General features: G+C 41.0%; 1 protein-coding gene across 3 annotated transcripts in view; it reads right to left on the bottom strand.

Annotated features, from left to right (window-relative positions):
* The window catches only part of LOC128657744 (molecular chaperone MKKS), a 189,536-nt gene that overhangs the window by 87,823 nt on the left and 84,385 nt on the right, over positions 1-17,328 (bottom strand). For all 3 annotated transcript variants that reach the window (XM_053712152.1, XM_053712151.1, XM_053712153.1), the window contains one exon: positions 5,166-5,341. In XM_053712152.1, the coding sequence (XP_053568127.1) occupies positions 5,166-5,341 (176 nt within the window). The remainder of the gene's footprint in view (positions 1-5,165; positions 5,342-17,328) is intronic.

The raw sequence follows: 17,328 nt of genomic DNA, 5'->3' as shown, positions 1-17,328 counted from the left end.
GCAGTGGCAGGCTTCTTGGCCTGCTTACCCTTGTTCCAGCCTTGCATCGGTCTCCAGGCTGGTTTGGGTTGTGAAGTATTACCCTCTTGCTTAGAGGATGTAGAATTAGAGGCTGGTCCATTTCTGCGAAAGGGACGAAAATTAGGCTTATTTTTAGCCTTAAAAGACTTATCCTGAGGGAGGGCGTGGCCCTTTCCCCCGGTGATGTCTGAAATAATCTCTTTCAAATCAGGACCAAACAGTGTTTTACCCTTGAAAGGGATGTTAAGCAATTTTGTCTTGGAAGACACATCCGCTGACCAAGACTTTAGCCAAAGCGCTCTGCGCGCCACGATAGCAAACCCTGAATTTTTCGCCGCTAATCTAGCTAATTGCAAAGCGGCATCTAAAATAAAAGAGTTAGCCAATTTAAGTGCTTGAACTCTGTCCATAACCTCCTCATACGAAGATTCTTTATTGAGCGACTTTTCTAGTTCTTCGAACCAGAAACACGCTGCCGTAGTGACAGGAACAATGCATGAAATTGGTTGTAGAAGGTAACCTTGCTGAACAAACATCTTTTTAAGCAAACCCTCTAATTTTTTATCCATAGGATCTTTGAAAGCACAACTATCTTCTATAGGAATAGTAGTGCTTTTGTTTAGAGTAGAAACCGCCCCCTCGACCTTGGGGACTGTCTGCCATAAGTCCTTTCTGGGGTCGACTATAGGAAATAATTTCTTAAATATAGGGGGAGGAACAAAAGGTATGCCGGGCCTTTCCCACTCCTTATTTACTATGTCCGCCACCCGCTTGGGTATAGGAAAAGCATCGGGGGGCACCGGAACCTCTAGGAACTTGTCCATCTTACATAATTTCTCTGGAATGACCAAATTGTCACAATCATCCAGAGTAGATAATACCTCCTTAAGCAGTGCGCGGAGATGTTCTAATTTAAATTTAAATGTTACAACATCAGGTTCAGCTTGTTGAGAAATTTTTCCTGAATCTGAAATTTCTCCCTCAGACAAAACCTCCCTCCTGGCCCCTTCAGATTGGTGTGAGGGTATGTCAGAACAGTTATCATCAGCGTCCTCTTGTTCTTCAGTGTTTAAAACAGAGCAATCGCGCTTTCTCTGATAAGTAGGCATTTTGGATAAAATGTTTGCAATAGAATTATCCATTACAGCCGTTAATTGTTGCATGGTAATAAGTATTGGCGCACTAGATGTACTAGGGGCCTCTTGTGTGGGCAAAACTGGTGTAGACACAGAAGGGGATGATGCAGTACCATGCTTACTCCCCTCATTTGAGGAATCATCTTGGGCAATATCATTATCTGTGGCATCATTGTCCCTACTTTGTTTGGACACTATGTCACAATCATCACATATATTTAAATGGGGAGAAACCTTGGCTTTCATACATATAGAACATCGCTTATCTGATGGTTCAGACATGTTAAACAGGCTTAAACTAGTCAACAAAGCACAAAAAACGTTTTAAAATAAAACCGTTACTGTCACTTTAAATTTTAAACAGAACACACTTTATTACTGAATATGTGAAAAAGCATGAAGGAATTGTTCAAAAGTCACCAAAATTTCACCACAGTGTCTTAAAGCCTTAAAAGTATTGCACACCAAATTTGAAAGCTTTAACCCTTAAAATAACGGAACCGGAGCCGTTTTTACATTTAACCCCTATACAGTCCCAGGTATCTGCTTTGCTGAGACCCAACCAAGCCCAGAGGGGAATACGATACCAAATGACGCCTTCTATAAGCTTTTTCAGTGGTTCTTAGCTCCTCACACATGCATCTGCATGCCTTGCTTTCCAAAAACAACTGCGCATTAGTGGCGCGAAAATGAGGCTCTGCCTATGACTAGAAAAGGCCCCCATCTGAAAAAGGTGTCCAATACAGTGCCTGCCGTTTTTTAACAACAATCCCCAAGATTATAATAACTATTAAGAGTTATAATCTGCCAAATATGCTTAGCAAAGAATCGTTTTAGCCCAGAAAAATGTCTACCAGTTTTTTAAGCCCTTATAAAGCCCTTTATTCTTTTACTTAATCTAAGAAAATGGCTTACCGGTCCCCATAGGGGAAATGACAGCCTTCCAGCATTACAAAGTCTTGTTAGAAATGTGGCCAGTCATACCTCAAGCAGAAAAGTCTGCCAACTGTTTCCCCCAACTGAAGTTACTTCATCTCAACAGTCCTGTGTGGAAACAGCAATCGATTTTAGTAACGTTTGCTAAAATCATCTTCCTCTTACAAACAGAAATCTTCATCTCTTTTCTGTTTCAGAGTAAATAGTACATACCAGCACTATTTTAAAATAACAAACACTTGATTGAAGGATAAAAACTACATTTAAACACCAAAAAACTCTTAACCATCTCCGTGGAGATGTTGCCGGTGCAACGGCAAAGAGAATGACTGGGGTAGGCGGAGCCTAGGAGGGATCATGTGACCAGCTTTGCTGGGCTCTTTGCCATTTCCTGTTGGGGAAGAGAATATCCCACAAGTAAGGATGACGCCGTGGACCGGACACACCTATGTTGGAGAAATAAACTTCTTTAAATGTCATGCAAAGTTATTACTAAGCCTGCAACCAGTCGCTACCACTGCAGATAAGGCTTAAGCATTATTTCAGTATTAACAGTATTTTCACAGTCAAATTCTAGTCCCTAGAAAATAACTCTACTGTGCATACATTTATCAGCCTGATACCAGTCACTACTACTGCATTTAAGGCTGTACTTACATCATACGGGTAACAGCAGTATTTTCTTAGTCAATTCCATTCCCAGAAAATATTGTACTGCACATACCTCATTTGCGGTGGACCCCGCATGCTATTCCCATGTTCTGAAGTTACCCCACTCCTCAGAATGTCGAGAACAGCCAGTGGATCTTAGTTACGCCTGCTAAGATCATAGAAAACGCAGGCAGTTTCTTCTTCCAAATACTGCCTGAGATAGAAAAAAACAGCACACTCCGGTGCCATTTAAAATAACAAACTTTTGATTGAAGAATAATTAAGTAAAAACTCCAACTCCTCCCGCGACCTCCTTCTTTTTTGAGGGTTGCAAGAGAATGACTGGATATGACATGTGAGGGGAGGAGCTATATAGCAGCTCTGCTTGGGTGGTCCTCTTGCAACTTCCTGTTGGGGAGGAGAATATATCCCATAAGTAATGGATGACCCGTGGACTGAACACACTTAACAAGAGAAAGAAGACTAAACAGGATTTAGGAAAATCCTGTACAAAGTGAGGGAATCTTTATAATCAAATGTATTCATTTAGTTCAAATAGATGCATTGTGTGTGAAACTTATATACATATAACCATACATAAAAACCCTTGTACATAGTGCTGGCCAGCAAACAAACTAATATGACGTCTCATATGTAGATATTACATAGCCTAAGCATAAAAATAATGCATAATACACTGTAAAAATGGTACAATAGTGTATACTAGGTGTGCCAGCAAAATTTCCCAACTGAAAACACATATATCACTAGGCTTAGTTCGTCAGAAACCACAGTTCATAAGGTTACATCCATTCAGGCCAAATCCTTGTGTGTTAGAGACAGTTTCTGAGACAGTTGCAAACATAAGCTACAAAGAAGCGTATCTCGGATTTCTGAAAGCCTTAAAGGGACTCTAAACTCAAAATTTTTCTTGCATGATTCAGATAGAGCATGCGATTTTAAGCAACTTTCTAATTTACTCCTATTATACATTATTCTTCGTTCTCTTGCTATCTTTATTTAAAAAGCAGGAATGTGATGCATAGGAGCCGGCACATTTTTGGTTAAGAACCTGGGTTATGCTTGCTTATTGGTGGGTAAATGTAAGCCTCCAATAAGCAAGCGCTATCCATGGTGCTGAACCTAAAATGGGCTGGCTGCTAAGATATATACAGAGAAAGAAAAGCTGTTGGTAACAAAAAGTTCTTATCTAGGTTGAAAAGTCACCAGTTACCGCTGTAGTTGCAACAGACATCAAAGCATATAGAGACTAAGTAACAACTTTACCGTCTTGTGCATTCCAGCAAATATTCGCCTTAAAGTGAATGTAAATTTTGATGCTAAAGTGCCCGGTTTTTCAAACTTCGATTAAAAACAGGTGCACTTTAATTCATCAATATTTACATTTCACTCCTGTTGTGAAAAAAAACTTACCTTTTAATCTTCACAGCAGCTCCAGCTTCCTCCACCCGTTTCAAAACCTCTTCCTGGGTCTAAAATGAGTCATCCGGCTTCCTCCAATCACAGCGTTGAATCAAACACTGATTCCCCCAGGGGGAAGCTGTGATTGTAGGATGACCTATCAATCATTTCTGACATCAGAAATGGGTTGTGAGACCGGAGGAGGCTGGAGCCGCTGTGAAGATTAAAAGGTACGTTTTTTTTCACAACAGGAGTGAAATGTAAATTTTGATGAATTAAAGTGCCCTTGTTTTTAATCAAAGTTTTAAAAACCGGGCACTTTAGCATCAAAATTTACATTCACTTTAAGCTGTCGATCAGCCTTTGTGAAACTGTCCTTGCCCGGGTCACTGTGGGAAACCCTTGTCTGTGTGCGATCTCCTAGGCAGACGTGATCGCTCCTGCGTCACTTTCTCCTCCAGGGGCAGGTATCAAAGGACCTTTTGAGCAGTAGTGCAGCTACGCATATCCACAGAAGCACTTTTCATAAAACATCTTTCTCTTTTGCCAACATGTGTCAGTTAACATTGCTGGTATATGATTGCTTGACAGCAATATATAATTTGACCTCAAACAATTTTTTCACATATATTACTTATATTTATTTTTGTTACTAAAATAGCACTACAGAATTTTGCTGCAAATAAATGATAATAATAATGATGATAATAATATGTTGTAGAAAATAAACTTTATGAAACTATAATAGCAAAATGCGATGGCAAATAAATTAGATCATACTGCACCTGCTTTTTCACGCTGAGTAGGAGTTTAGGAATATTAATTATGACAGGAATCCACTTATGTAATAATTTTAATAGCACAACTAAAGAATTTACATAAAGTGTCTTAAAATTTAACGAGGAAGCTAAATTTATAAAAAGGGATATAAAAAGTCTAATTTAGTTGACTAAGTAAATCTGTCTCTCTAATCTGAAAGGATAAAAAAACTCTACTTGCCATAAGCTCTTTCAACGAAGTTTCATTTCGGTTGCATAACACAAAACTGCAAATGGAGGTGTCAAAGGGAATCAGATGTAGAAAATGCTTGAATCCATAGGACAATTTGCTTACGTTCTCTAGGTCACCATAGCAAGTTGAAGACACAGGACTCAGAGAAGCTATGGGTTTCGCACCTGTATTTGAACACAAATAATTCAAAATGAACATTTTCATTCTAAAGTTCTTGCAAATACATCAGTTATTTTAAAAAGCTTACTAAAAATATTACATGAATCTGTATGTAACAAAGCACGATAACGCTATTTCCCCACAAAATTTATTTGGTTGCCACATCCCATTGTAAAAGGTCTTTAAAGGGACATTAAACACTAAAAAATGCTAGATAGAATGATGCATTAAAAGAAAATATTAGTCTGAGAATAACATGTAGATGTATTTTTTAAAGTTTCATGAGCTGCCATGTTGTAACTTAGGTTACCTTCTCTGCTGTGGCCAATTAGGGACAGTTATAAATAGATCACTAGAGTCTGCAGCCAATGTCTGTGTGGAATGTAACAGTGTTCTGCACTTCTATTTCTAACAGGAACTAAATAGCTCACAATATCATAATAAATAATAAAAGTATAATGCAGAGGTTTATATATATATATATATATATATATATATATATACACAGGGAGTGCAGAATTATTAGGCAAATGAGTATTTTGACCACATCATCCTCTTTATGCATGTTGTCTTACTCCAAGCTGTATAGGCTCGAAAGCCTACTACCAATTAAGCATATTAGGTGATGTGCATCTCTGTAATGAGAAGGGGTGTGGTCTAATGACATCAACACCCTATATCAGGTGTGCATAATTATTAGGCAACTTCCTTTCCTTTGGCAAAATGGGTCAAAAGAAGGACTTGACAGGCTCAGAAAAGTCAAAAATAGTGAGATATCTTGCAGAGGGATGCAGCACTCTTAAAATTGCAAAGCTTCTGAAGCGTGATCATCGAACAATCAAGCGTTTCATTCAAAATAGTCAACAGGGTCGCAAGAAGCGTGTGGAAAAACATAATTTATGCTTACCTGATAAATTTATTTCTCTTGTAGTGTATCCAGTCCACGGATCATCCATTACTTATGGAATATATTCTCCTTCCCAACAGGAAGCTGCAAGAGTCCACCCACAGCAAAGCTGCTATATAGCTCCTCCCCTAACTGCCATATTCAGTCATTCGACCGAAAACATGCAGAGAAAGGAAAAACCATAGGGTGCAGTGGTGACTGTAGTTCAAATGAAAAAATTACCTGCCTTAAAGTGACAGGGCGGGCCGTGGACTGGATACACTACAAGAGAAATAAATTTATCAGGTAAGCATAAATTATGTTTTCTCTTGTTAAGTGTATCCAGTCCACGGATCATCCATTACTTATGGAATACCAATACCAAAGCTAAAGTACACGGATGATGGGAGGGACAAGGCAGGTACTTAAACGGAAGTTACCACTGCCTGTAAAAAACCCTTTCTCCCAAAAATAGCCTCTGAAGAAGCAAGGTATCAAATTTGTTAAATTTGAAAAGTATGAAGCGCAGACGAAGACCCCGTCTTGTAAATCTGTTCAACAGAAGCCACATTTAAAAAAGGCCCAAGTGAAAACCACAGCTCTAGTAGAATGAGCTGTAATCCCTTCAGGAGGCTGCTGTCCAGCAGTCTCATAAGCTAAATGAATTATGCTTTTTAACCAAAAAGACAGAGAGGCTGCTGAAGTCTTTTGACCTCTCCTCTGTCCAGAATAGACAACAAACAAGGTGAACGTTTGATGAAAACTGTAGTAGCTTGTAAGTAAAACTTTAAAGCACAAACCACGTCCAATATTGTGTAATAGACGTTCCTTCTTTGAGGAAGGATTAGGATACAAGCATGGAACAACTATCTCTTGAGTGATGTACTTGTTAGATACCACCTTAGGAAAAAACCCAGGTTGGTACGCAGGACTACCTTATACGTACGAAGGACCAGATAAGGAGAATCACATTGTAACACAGATAACTTGGAGACTCTACGAGTCCAGGAATTAGCTAGCCAAAAGGAACTTTCCAAGATAAAGATTGATATCTATGGAACAAAAAAGGTTCAAACGGAACTTCTTGAAGAACCTTAAGAATCAGGTTTAAGCTCCATGGTGGAGCAACAGTTTTAAACACAGGCTTGGATCTAACCAAAGCCTGACCAAATGCCTGAACGTCTAGAATACCTGCCAGACGCTTGTGCAAAAAAATAGACAGAGTAAAAATCTGTCCCCTTTTAAGGAATTAGCTGACAACCCTTTTCTCAAAAACATCTTGGAAAAAAGATAATATCCTGGGAATCCAGACTTTACTCCATGAGTAACCCTTGGATTCATAACAATCAGATATTTACACCATATCTATGTTCAATTTTCCTAGAGACAGGCTTTCATGTCTGTATTAAGGTATCAATGACTGACTCGGAGAAGCCATGCTTTGATAACATCAAGCGTTCAGTCTCCAGGCAGTCCATCTCAGATTGATTCTATTTAGATGGTTGAAAGGACCCTGAGGTAGAGGGACCTGTCTCAGAAGCAGAGACCGTGATGGAAAGGATGACATGTCCACCAGATCTGCATACCAGGTCCTGCGTGGCTACGCAGGCGCTGTCAAAAACACCAAAGCCCTCTCCTGCTTGGTCTTGACCTCCGGAGGAAATCCCACTCCCCCGGAAGAAAAGTCTGACGACTTAGAAAATCCACCTCCCAGTTCTCAACACCTGGGATATGGATAGCTGATAGACAAGAGTGAGTCTCTGTCCAGTGAATTATTGTAAGACTTCTAACATCGCTAGGGAACTTCTGTTCCCCCTTGATGGCTGATGTAAGCCACAGTCGTGTATATTGTCCGACTGAGTATGATGTACCTCAGAGTTGCTAACTGAGGCCAAGTCTGAAGAGCATGGAATATCACTCCCAGTTCCAGAATATTTATTAGAAGGAGGGTCTCCTCCTAAGTCCACTATCCCTGAGCCTTCAGGGAGTTCCAGACTGCATCCCAACCTAAAAGGCTGGCATCTATTGTAACAATTGTCCCATCTGACCTGCGGAAGGTCATACCCTTGGACAGATGGACCCGACATAGTCACCAGAGAAGAGAATCTCTGGTCTCTTGGTCCAGGTTTAACAGGGGGACAAATCTGTGTAATCCCCGTTCCTCTGACTGAGCATGCATAGTTGCAGCGGTCTGAAATGTAGACGTGCAAACGGTACTATGTCCCTTGCCGCTACCATTAAGCCGATTTCATTCATGTACTGAGCCACCGAAGGGCGCGGATGGGATGAAAAAACACGGCAGAAATTTAGAAACTTTGACAACCTGGACTCCGTCAGGTAAATTTTCATTTCTACAGAATCTATCAGAGTCCCTAGGAGGGAAACCCTTGAGATTGGGGATAGAGAACTCTTTCCTTGTTCACTTTCCACCCATGTGATCTCAGAAATGCCAGTACTACGTCCGTATGAGACTGGGCAATTTGGATGTTTGACGCCTGTATCAGGATGTCGTCTAAATAAGGGGCCACTTCTATGCCCCGCGGTCTAAGGACCGCCAAAGCGACCCCAGAACCTCCATAAAGATTCTTGGGGCTGTAGATATCCCAAAGGAAAGAGCTACAAACTGGTAATGCCTGTCTAGAAAGGCAAACCTGAAAAACGATGGTGATCTTTATGCATCACAATGTGAGGATAAGCATCCTTCAAATCCATTGTAGTCCTCTATTGACTCTCCTGGATCATAGTTAAGATGGTACAAATAGTTTCCATCTTAAATGACGGAATTCTGAGGAATTTGTTTAAGATCTTTAGATCCAAAATAGGTCTGAAGGTTCCCTCTCCTTGGGAACCACAAACAGATTTGAGTAAAAACTCTGTCCCTGTTCCTCTCTTGGAACTGGATGGATCTCGTACACAATGTAAGAATGCCTCCTTCTTTATCTGGTTTGCAGATAATTGTGAAAGGCGAAATCTCCCCTTTTTTTGGGGGGGAATCTTTGAAATCCAGAAGATATCTCTGGGATATAAATTCCAATGCCTAGGGATCCTGGGCATCTCTTGCCCACGCCTGGGCGAAGAATGAAAGTCTGCCCCCTATAGGATCTGTTACCTGATAGGGGTCCGTTCCTTCATGCTGCCTTAGAGGCAGCAGCAGGCTCCTTGGCCTGCTTATCTTTGTTCCAGGTCCGATTGTCTCCAGACCGCCTTGGACTGAGCAAAAATTCCCTCTTGTTTTGCCTTAGAGGAAGAGGATGCCACACCTGCCCTGAAGTTTTTAAAAGGTACGAAAATTAGACTTTTTTTTTTTTTTTGCCCTTGATTTAGACCTATCCTGAGGAAGGGCATGACCTTTTCCTCCAGTGATATAAGCAATAATCTCCTTCAAACCAGGCCCGAGTAGGGTCTGCCCCTTGAAGGGAAGTTAAGTAGCTTATTTATTAAAGTCACGACAGCTGACCATGATATAAGCCATAGCGCTCTGCGCGCCAGTATAGTAAAAAACAGAATTCTTAGCCGTTAGTCTAGTCAAATGAACAAGGCATCAGAAAACAAAGGAATTGGCTAGCATAAGCTTGTCAAATATATTCATCCAATGGAGTCGCTTAACTGTAAAGCCTCATCAAGAGACTCAACCCAGAACGCCGCAGCAGCAGTGACAGAAGCAATGTATGCAAGGGGCTGCAGGATAAAACCCTGTTGAATAAACATTTTTTATCCATTGGATCTAAAAAGCACAACTGTCCTCGTCAGAGGTAGTGGTACGCTTAGCTAGAGTAGAAACTCTTCTCTCCACCTTAGGAACTGTCTGCCAGAAGTCCCGTGTGGTGGTAACTATTAGAAAACATTCTTCTAAAAAATAGGAGGGGAAGAGAACGGCACACCTGGTCTATCCCATTCCTTATTAAAAAAAATTTTTTAGTAAACCTCTTTAGGTATTGGAAAAACATCAGTACACACCGGCACTGCATATTATTTATCCAGTCTACACAATTTCTCTGGCCCTGCGATTGTACACATTCATTCAGAGCAGCCAAAGCCTCCCTGAGCAACAAGTGGAGGTTCTCAAGCATAAATTTTAAATGTAGAAATATCAGAATCAGGTTAAATCATCTTCCCTGAGTCAAAAAAAAAAATCACCCACAGACTAAGCATATTGTGAGGTAGTATCATACATGGTTCTTAAAGCGTCTGTATGCTCTGTATCTACCCCCAGAGCTAACTGCTTTCCTTTAATTTCAGGTAGTCTGACTAATACTGCTGCCAGAATATTATTCACCACCTTTGCCATGTCTTGTAAAATAAACGCTATGGGCGCCCTTGATGTACTTGGCGCCATTTGAGCGTGAGTCCCTGAAGCGGGAGTCGAAGGGTCTGACACGTGGGGAGAGTTAGTCGGCATAACTTTCCCCTCGACAGAATCCCCTGGTTAAAGAAACGCTATGGGTGCCCTTGATGTACTTGGCGCCATTTGAGCGTGAGTCCCTAAAGCGGGAGTCAAAAGGTCTGACACGTGGGGAGAGTTAGTCGGCATAACTACCCCCACGACAGAATCCTCTGGTGATAATGTTTTTAAAGACAAAAAATGATCTTTATTGTTTAACATGAAATCAGTACATCTGGTACACATTCTAAGATGGGGTTCCACCATGGCTTTAAAACATAATGAACACAGAGCTTCCTCTATGTCAGACATGTTAGAACAGACTAATAATGAGACTAGTAAGCTTGGAAAACACTTTAAATCAAGTTAACAAGCAAATATATAAAACGTTACTGTGCCTTTAAGAGAAACAAATTTTGTCAAAATTTGAAAAACAGTGAAAAAAAGGCAGTAAAACAAACGAAATTTTTACAGTACATGTAATAAGGTAACAGAGCATTGCACCCACTTGCAAATGGATGATTAACCCCTTAATGCAAAAAACAGATAAAAAAAAACAAAAAAAACGACATAGACGTTTTTAAAAACAGACACAACAAACTGCCACAGCCAACAGTGGGAAGCTTCAGTTAACTGTTTCTATGCAAAATTTAAGCCAGCCATGTTGAAAAAACTTAGGCCCCAATAAGTTTTATCACCAAACATATGTTAAAAAACGATTAAACATGCCAGCAAACGTTTTAAAACACATTTTTACAAGAGTATGTATCTCTATTAATAAGCCTGATACCAGTCGCTTTTACTGCATTTAAGGCTATACCAACATTACAGTGTTATCACCAATGTACGTTAAAAAACGATTAAACATGCCAGCAAACGTTTTAAAACACATTTTTATAAGAGTATGTATCTCTATTAATAAGCCTGATACCAGTCGCTATCGCTGCATTTAAGGCTTTACTTATATTACTTCGGGATCAGCAGTATTTTCTTAGTCAATTCCATTCCTAGAAAAATATTTTACTGCACATACCTTATCTGCAGGAAAACCTGCACGCCATTCCCCCTCTGAAGTACCTCACTCCTCAGAATGTGTGAGAACAGCAAATGGATCTTAGTTACGTCTGCTAAGATCATAGAAAAACGCAGGCAGATTCTTCTTCCAAATACTGCCTGAGATAAACAGCACACTCCGGTGCCATTTAAAAATAACAAACTTTTGATTGAAGAATAAACTAAGTAGAAAGCACCACAGACTCTCACGACCTCCTATCTATGTTGAGGCTTGCAAGAGAATGACTGAATATGGCAGTTAGGGGAGGAGCTATATAGCAGCTTTGCTGTGGGTGGACTCTTGCAGCTTCCTGTTGGGAAGGAGAATATATTCCATAAGTAATGGATGATCCGTGGACTGGATACACTTAACAAGAGAAAACCAAGGCGCAAAATAACTGCCCATGAACTGAGAAAAGTCAAGCGTGCAGCTGCCAAGATGCCACTTGCCACCAGTTTGGCCATATTTCAGAGCTGCAACATCACTGGAGTGCCCAAAAGCACAAGGTGTGCAATACTCAGAGACATGGCCAAGGTAAGAAAGGCTGAAAGACGACCACCACTGAACAAGACACACAAGCTGAAATGTCAAGACTGGGCCAAGAAATATCTCAAGACTGATTTTTCTAAGGTTTTATGGACTGATGAAATGAGAGTGAGTCTTGATGGGCCAGATGGATGGGCCCGTGGCTGGATTGGTAAAGGGCAGAGAGCTCCAGTCCGACTCAGATGCCAGCAAGGTGGAGGTGGAGTACTGGTTTGGGCTGGTATCATCAAAGATGAGCTTGTGGGGCCTTTTCGGGTTGAGGATGGAGTCAAGCTCAACTCCCAGTCCTACTGCCAGTTTCTGGAAGACACCTTCTTCAAGCAGTGGTACAGGAAGAAGTCTGTATCCTTCAAGAAAAACATGATTTTCATGCAGGACAATGCTCCATCACACGCGTCCAAGTACTCCACAGCGTGGCTGGCAAGAAAGGGTATAAAAGAAGAAAATCTAATGACATGGCCTCCTTGTTCACCTGATCTGAACCCCATTGAGAACCTGTGGTCCATCATCAAATGTGAGATTTACAAGGAGGGAAAACAGTACACCTCTCTGAACAGTGTCTGGGAGGCTGTGGTTGCTGCTGCACGCAATGTTGATGGTGAACAGATCAAAACACTGACAGAATCCATGGATGGCAGGCTTTTGAGTGTCCTTGCAAAGAAAGGTGGCTATATTGGTCACTGATTTGTTTTTGTTTTGTTTTTGAATGTCAGGAATGTATATTTGTGAATGTTGAGATGTTATATTGGTTTCACTGGTAAAAATAAATAATTGAAATGGGTATATATTTGTTTTTTGTTAAGTTGCCTAATAATTATGCACAGTAATAGTCACCTGCACACACAGATATCCCCCTAAAATAGCTATAACTAAAAACAAACTAAAAACTTCTTCCAAAACTATTCAGCTTTGATATTAATGAGTTTTTTGGGTTCATTGAGAACATGGTTGTTGTTCAATAATAAAATTAATCCTCAAAAATACAACTTGCCTAATAATTCTGCACTCCCTGTATATATATATATATATATATACACACATACACACGATTTATAATTTTTTATTACCATCTCAAAGTGTTTAATGTCCCTTTAAGCAGTCAGGATGCTTGTCCCGGACTTGCTAGGGTGCGTGCAACTGTCATGTGCAGGCACTAATAATATTTCCCTCCTCATTTTAAGGAAGTTTACTATTAAATCTCACAAGATTATGATGAAATCCCACAGTAAATAAAAGTTTTTTGTTTTCACTGTGCAGATGACAGTAAAAACAATAGCTGAAGGGTAACTGCTCACAGCACGTTTATTCTGGTGAGTCGAGGAAACTACTTGTTTACATTGAGATGTTCATGTGATTATTTTCTAGTCGGCTTTTTACAGATATGCTGTTTATGGATAACATGTGCCTTTAATGATATAGATCAAAATATGTATTTGAAATAAAGCCAACAATGACATAGCTATGTTAAAGGGAAAGGACAGCTAAAACTGACCTCCAATTCTGAATAGAAGTATTTTTGATAACATTTGTCCGGCCTGGTATACCTGTTTTTATGTCCTTTAAAGTTAAAGGGATAGTAAAGTCCAAATCAAACTTTCATGATTCATAAAATTTAAACAACTTTCTAATTTACTTTTATCATCAAATTTGCTTTGTTTTCGCTATTCTTAGTTGAAAGCTATACCTTGGAGGCTCATATGCTAATTTCTAAGTCCTTGAAGGCCGCCTCTTATCTGAATGCATTTAACAGTTTTTCACAGCTAGAGGGTGTTAGTTCATGTGTTTCATATAAATAAAATTGTGCTCATGCACATAAAGTTATTTAAGAGTCAGCACTAATTGCCTGAAATGCAAGTCTGTCAAAAGATCTGAGATAAGGGGCCAATCTGCAGAAGCTTAGATACAAGGTAATCACAGAGGTAAAAAGTATATTTCTAGAACAGTGTTGGTTATGCAAAACTGTGGAATGATAATCTTTTTAAACAATAAAATGTTTGGTGTTTACTATCCCTTTAAAGATATGAGCTGTGAGTTCCCAACAAAAACAGAATTTATGTTTACCTGATAAATTACTTTCTCCAACGGTGTGTCCGGTCCACGGCGTCATCCTTACTTGTGGGATATTCTCTTCCCCAACAGGAAATGGCAAAGAGCCCAGCAAAGCTGGTCACATGATCCCTCCTAGGCTCCGCCTACCCCAGTCATTCGACCGACGTTAAGGAGGAATATTTGCATAGGAGAAACCATATGGTACCGTGGTGACTGTAGTTAAAGAAAATAAATTATCAGACCTGATTAAAAAAACCAGGGCGGGCCGTGGACCGGACACACCGTTGGAGAAAGTAATTTATCAGGTAAACATAAATTCTGTTTTCTCCAACATAGGTGTGTCCGGTCCACGGCGTCATCCTTACTTGTGGGAACCAATACCAAAGCTTTAGGACACGGATGAAGGGAGGGAGCAAATCAGGTCACCTAAATGGAAGGCACCACGGCTTGCAAAACCTTTCTCCCAAAAATAGCCTCAGAAGAAGCAAAAGTATCAAACTTGTAAAATTTGGTAAAAGTGTGCAGTGAAGACCAAGTCGCTGCCCTACATATCTGATCAACAGAAGCCTCGTTCTTGAAGGACCATGTGGAAGCCACAGCCCTAGTGGAATGAGCTGTGATTCTTTCGGGAGGCTGCCGTCCGGCAGTCTCGTAAGCCAATCTGATGATGCTTTTAATCCAAAAAGAGAGAGAGGTAGAAGTTGCTTTTTGACCTCTCCTTTTACCTGAATAAACAACAAACAAGGAAGATGTTTGTCTAAAATCCTTTGTAGCATCTAAATAGAATTTTAGAGCGCGAACCACATCCAAATTGTGCAACAAACGTTCCTTCTTTGAAACTGGTTTCGGACACAGAGAAGGTACGATAATCTCCTGGTTAATGTTTTTGTTAGAAACAACTTTTGGAAGAAAACCAGGTTTAGTACGTAAAACCACCTTATCTGCATGGAACACCAGATAAGGAGGAGAACACTGCAGAGCAGATAATTCCGAAACTCTTCTAGCAGAAGAAATTGCAACTAAAAACAAAACTTTCCAAGATAATAACTTAATATCAACGGAATGTAAGGGTTCAAACGGAACCCCCTGAAGAACTGAAAGAACTAAGTTGAGACTCCAAGGAGGAGTCAAAGGTTTGTAAACAGGCTTAATTCTAACCAGAGCCTGAACAAAGGCTTGAACATCTGGCACAGCTGCCAGCTTTTTGTGAAGTAACACAGACAAGGCAGAAATCTGTCCCTTCAGGGAACTTGCAGATAATCCTTTTTCCAATCCTTCTTGAAGGAAGGATAGAATCTTAGGAATCTTAACCTTGTCCCAAGGGAATCCTTTAGATTCACACCAACAGATATATTTTTTCCAAATTTTGTGGTAAATCTTTCTAGTTACAGGCTTTCTGGCCTGAACAAGAGTATCGATAACAGAATCTGAGAACCCTCGCTTCGATAAGATCAAGCGTTCAATCTCCAAGCAGTCAGCTGGAGTGAAACCAGATTCGGATGTTCGAACGGACCCTGAACAAGAAGGTCTTGTCTCAAAGGTAGCTTCCAAGGTGGAGCCGATGACATATTCACCAGATCTGCATACCAAGTCCTGCGTGGCCACGCAGGAGCTATCAAGATCACCGACGCCCTCTCCTGATTGATCCTGGCTACCAGCCTGGGGATGAGAGGAAACGGCGGGAACACATAAGCTAGTTTGAAGGTCCAAGGTGCTACTAGTGCATCCACTAGAGCCGCCTTGGGATCCCTGGATCTGGACCCGTAGCAAGGAACTTTGAAGTTCTGACGAGAGGCCATCAGATCCATGTCTGGAATGCCCCACAGCTGAGTGACTTGGGCAAAGATTTCCGGATGGAGTTCCCACTCCCCCGGATGCAAAGTCTGACGACTCAGAAAATCCGCTTCCCAATTTTCCACTCCTGGGATGTGGATAGCAGACAGGTGGCAGGAGTGAGACTCCGCCCATAGAATGATTTTGGTCACTTCTTCCATCGCTAGGGAACTCCTTGTTCCCCCCTGATGGTTGATGTACGCAACAGTTGTCATGTTGTCTGATTGAAACCGTATGAACTTGGCCCTCGCTAGCTGAGGCCAAGCCTTGAGAGCATTGAATATCGCTCTCAGTTCCAGAATATTTAATCGGGAGAAGAGATTCTTCCCGAGACCAAAGACCCTGAGCTTTCAGGGATCCCCAGACCGCGCCCCAGCCCATCAGACTGGCGTCGGTCGTGACAATGACCCACTCTGGTCTGCGGAATGTCATCCCTTGTGACAGGTTGTCCAGGGACAGCCACCAACGGAGTGAGTCTCTGGTCCTCTGATTTACTTGTATCTTCGGAGACAAGTCTGTATAGTCCCCATTCCACTGACTGAGCATGCACAGTTGTAATGGTCTTAGATGAATGCGCGCAAAAGGAACTATGTCCATTGCCGCTACCATCAAACCGATCACTTCCATGCACTGCGCTATGGAAGGAAGAGGAACGGAATGAAGTATCCGACAAGAGTCTAGAAGTTTTGTTTTTCTGGCCTCTGTCAGAAAAATCCTCATTTCTAAGGAGTCTATTATTGTTCCCAAGAAGGGAACCCTTGTTGACGGAGATAGAGAACTCTTTTCCACGTTCACTTTCCATCCGTGAGATCTGAGAAAGGCCAGGACAATGTCCGTGTGAGCCTTTGCTTGAGGAAGGGACGACGCTTGAATCAGAATGTCGTCCAAGTAAGGTACTACCGCAATGCCCCTTGGTCTTAGCACAGCTAGAAGGGACCCTAGTACCTTTGTGAAAATCCTTGGAGCAGTGGCTAATCCGAAAGGAAGCGCCACGAACTGGTAATGCTTGTCCAGGAATGCGAACCTTAGGAACCGATGATGTTCCTTGTGGATAGGAATATGTAGATACGCATCCTTTAAATCCACTGTGGTCATGAATTGACCTACCTGGATGGAAGGAAGAATAGTTCGAATGGTTTCCATCTTGAACGATGGAACCTTGAGAAACTTGTTTAAGATCTTGAGATCTAAGATTGGTCTGAACGTTCCCTCTTTTTTGGGAACTATGAACAGATTGGAGTAG

The sequence above is a fragment of the Bombina bombina genome, chromosome 4 (genome assembly GCF_027579735.1).
Source record: "Bombina bombina isolate aBomBom1 chromosome 4, aBomBom1.pri, whole genome shotgun sequence".
Classification (NCBI taxonomy): Eukaryota; Metazoa; Chordata; class Amphibia; order Anura; family Bombinatoridae; genus Bombina; species Bombina bombina.
The sequence above is the reverse complement of the archived record's forward strand: the minus strand, read 5'-3'. Positions and strand labels throughout refer to the sequence as shown.